The 3530-nt window shown below is 42.6% G+C and overlaps 1 protein-coding gene across 1 annotated transcript; it reads right to left on the reverse strand.

The window, feature by feature from the left end:
* Positions 1-1768: 1768 nt before the first annotated feature.
* Positions 1769-2473, reverse strand: LOC112003275 (uncharacterized). Its single transcript, XM_024035461.2, has one exon. The coding sequence runs from the start codon at positions 2471-2473 to the stop codon at positions 1769-1771; it is 705 nt and encodes a 234-aa protein (XP_023891229.2).
* Positions 2474-3530: the final 1057 nt, after the last annotated feature.

Genomic DNA, 3530 nt, shown 5'->3' on the forward strand with positions numbered 1-3530 from the left:
CAATTTCATCTTATATCGCCTAAGTGTCTTAAAGGTTTCCTGAAGATCGTCAAGTGGCTTCCCTCGTCTAAGCTCTTCACAAGCATGTCGTCAACATACACCTCCATATTCCATCTTATTTGTGGACAGAACATGTGATTCACCAACCTTTGGTAAGTTGCCCTTGCGTTCTTTAGACGAAGGGCATCACCTTGTAACAAAACAAACCTTGACTGGTAATAAATGATGTCTTTTCTTGGTCAGCCTTGTCCATCTTTATCTGATTATATCCTGAGAAGGAGTCCATGAAGCTCAACAGCTGATGGCCAGCTGTAGAATCAACCAGTTGATCAATACGTGGCAAAGGATAAATATCCTTAGGGCAAGCCTTGTTCAAGTTAGTGAAGTCTACGCTTATCCTCCACTTGCCATTTGTCTTCTTCACCATCACTACATTTGCTAACCAATCCGGGTAATAGACTTCCCGGATAAATTGTGTTGTGGTTAGTTTTTGAACCTCTTCCTTGATAGCCTTCTCTCGTTCAGGAGCGAACACCCTCTTCTTTTGACGAATAGGCTTAGAAGAGGGGGATGCATTCAATCGATGAGTAATTACACTTGGATCAATACCTGGCATGTCGTGATGACTCTATGCAAAAACATCGATACTATTCCTTGGAAACTAGACGAGGTCTTTTTCCGTCTTCTCATTCATGCTTGTTCCAATTCTAGTAAACTTCTCAGGATCATTTTCTTGCAATAAAACATCTTCCAGTACTTCAGTAGGGTCTACGACAACTCTTCTTTCTTCTATACTCATAGTTTGCACCTGCTCATCCAAAGCAAACATGACTAGATAACATTCTCTGACTGCCAACTGATCTCCTTATGCTTGTCCTATCCCGTACTCCGTAGGGAATTTGGCTGATAGGTGGTAGGTAGATGTTACTGCCTTCCAACTATTTAATGTGGGCCTTCTAATGATAGCATTGTATGAGGATGAACAATCTACCACAAGGAAATTCACTTTCTTAGTTATCTGCTGTAGGTATGATCCCACCACTACAGGCAATGTAATGGTTCCCATGGGCTGCACTTTCATTCCTCTAAATCCTATCAATGGTGAACATGCTGGACGAAGTTGATCTCGTCCAAGCCTCATCTACTGGAAGGCGGGATAATACAATATATTCGCTGAGCTTCCATTATCCACTAACACCCTCCTGGTTATGTAATCTGCAATGAGTAAGGTAATGACAATTGCATCGTCAGGTGGTTGATGAATTCTCTCAGCTTCTTCGTCTGTGAAAGATATGGTTAGCTCGTTTGTCTCCTTCGTCCTTAGGGGTCGTTCAGAGAGTTGAACGTTTTGCACCACTTTGAGATACGTTTTTTTGATCTGGAAGATTTTCTTTAGAAGTTCCTCCTATGATAACCCTTATCTCTCCAAGTGGAGGTCATGATGATTCTTCTATCTTCCCTTTAACCTCTCGTCTTTATGATCCCTTCCAACGAAGTGCCTTAATTTCTTTTGTCTAATGAGATTCTTGATCTGCTGCTTCAAGTCAAAACACTCGTCCGTGTCATGCCCATGGTCTCTATGGAAGTGACAATATTTATTCTTATTGCGCTTGTTAGGATCTCCTTTTATCTTCTCTGGCCACTTCAAGGAAGGATCATCCTTGATTTGCATGAGCACCTGATCGAGTGGGGCATTTAGGGGTGTATAATTCTGGTTCCTTGCTGAAGGACCTACCTTCCTGTTGTCTCGATCTTTCCTATCTTCCGTTCACCCCTTCTTTGGATAAGGCCCTTGTTTAGAGTGATGCGTGGGGTTTGTCTCCATCCTTTCAGCTCTCTTCCTTTTCTTAGCTATGATTGCGTTTTCTGCATTCATAAAGTTTTGGGCTGAATAGACGAGTTCAGCCATGGACTGAGGCTCTTTCTCATAGAGCTTGTGAGTGAATAAGTCCGAGTTAACCCCATTGTGGAAGGCTGCCAACAATAGCTTGTTGTCCACCTTGTCCACTGTCAGTGCCTCCCTATTGAAATGAGTGATGAAGGACCGTAAACGTTCATTCTCTCCTTGTTCTATAGTTAAAAGGCTGGACGAGGAGCGCTTATGTCTTTGCCCTCCAATGAAGTTGTTGACAAATAACTTACTTAGTTCTTCAAAAGAGCTGATTGTGCTTGGAGGTATTTTGCTGAACCACACTCGCGTTGGTCCTTTAAGGGTGGTAGGGAAGGCTCTACACATAATCTCTTTTGGAACCCCTTGGAGATGCATTGTAGTCTTGAAAGTAGCAATATGATCGAAGGGATCATATGTTCCATCATATGAATCCAAGGAAGGCATCTTGAACTTTGGGGGTAAGGGATGACCATTGATGGAAGCCGTGAAAGGGGAATCTGTTCGATGAACGAAATCTTCTACAGGATTTGCCCTTTTCATGTTCTCCCTCATCTCGTTCATAACCTTCCTCATTTTATCCATTTCCTTCTCCAAGTGTGGCACCCTTCGTGAAGTGGTGCCCCTTGATTGAGTCTCGGACTCAATATTTCCCCGATATCTTCTTGACTTTGGGATTGTCTTTCAGCATATCCTTCACGGCGCTTCTCTCTATCTCCCTAGTTAACTCTTGGTTCTGTCGAGTTAACTCTGCCATGGCGGCTGCCATGGACTATATATGTTGGATGGAAGACGGTTACGTGACAGGCGCTGATTGGTGATCTCGGTTGGGATGGCTAGAAGCATCCTACTCTCTTGGTGGCCTGGGTTAGTGGCCCTTGATCTAGTCCGAACCATACAGCCTTTTGTCGGAGAAAGATAAACTGCCAAACTTGAAGTTTTCTCCTCCCACAGATGGCGCCAACTGATGCTGAACAGAATTAGTAGGCTGGACAATTCGGCTTCGATGGGCTGAAAGTTATATCGAAGGCCTGAAAAATGAACACACTATCAAGGGGACCGGGGTGGACCGGCCTAGAACACTATGATGACTAAGTTAGTATCTTCTCTCACAAATGGAATTCTAACTGTATTGGAGTAATGTCAGAATGCTCTCATACCTTTGCTTCATTCAGACCGGTCCTTATATAGGGAACCTTGGAGCGGTTATTTGGTTTAATAACTTCCCCAAGATTCGTGGAAGTCCAAAATTCCGAAAATAACTTCTTCAACGGCTATAGAAGCTGTAACCGCTAATGGAAGTTACATACTTAGGAGAAATTGATGGTGATGGACACGAGTTGATTAACCGCTCCAGGATTTGCTAAGTATTATATGGTCGTCCGTGTGCTTTGCTTATGGATGACTCCTTGTTTATAGACTGTTGTATGGTCGTCCATGCGCTTTGCACATGGACGACTCTTCCGTGCAGACGGTCTGTGGTCATTTAGTTAATTGATGCTCATGGACGATCCCCATGGACGAATCGGAGATGGTCAATTTTGTTATCCATCAATAACAATATAAAAAAAAATCCACATATGTTGAATTGAAATTTTATTAATAATAATAATATAAACAAATTCGACATAAAATTCATTAA

Source organism: Quercus suber, unplaced genomic scaffold (assembly GCF_002906115.3).
Source record: "Quercus suber isolate HL8 unplaced genomic scaffold, Cork oak 2.0 scaffold_702, whole genome shotgun sequence".
Classification (NCBI taxonomy): domain Eukaryota; kingdom Viridiplantae; phylum Streptophyta; class Magnoliopsida; order Fagales; family Fagaceae; genus Quercus; species Quercus suber.

Excerpts from the sequence above, each read along its gene's own strand:
- LOC112003275 (XM_024035461.2), bottom strand. The coding sequence starts at position 2,473 with ATGGATAAAATGAGGAAGGTTATGAACGAGATGAGGGAGAACATGAAA.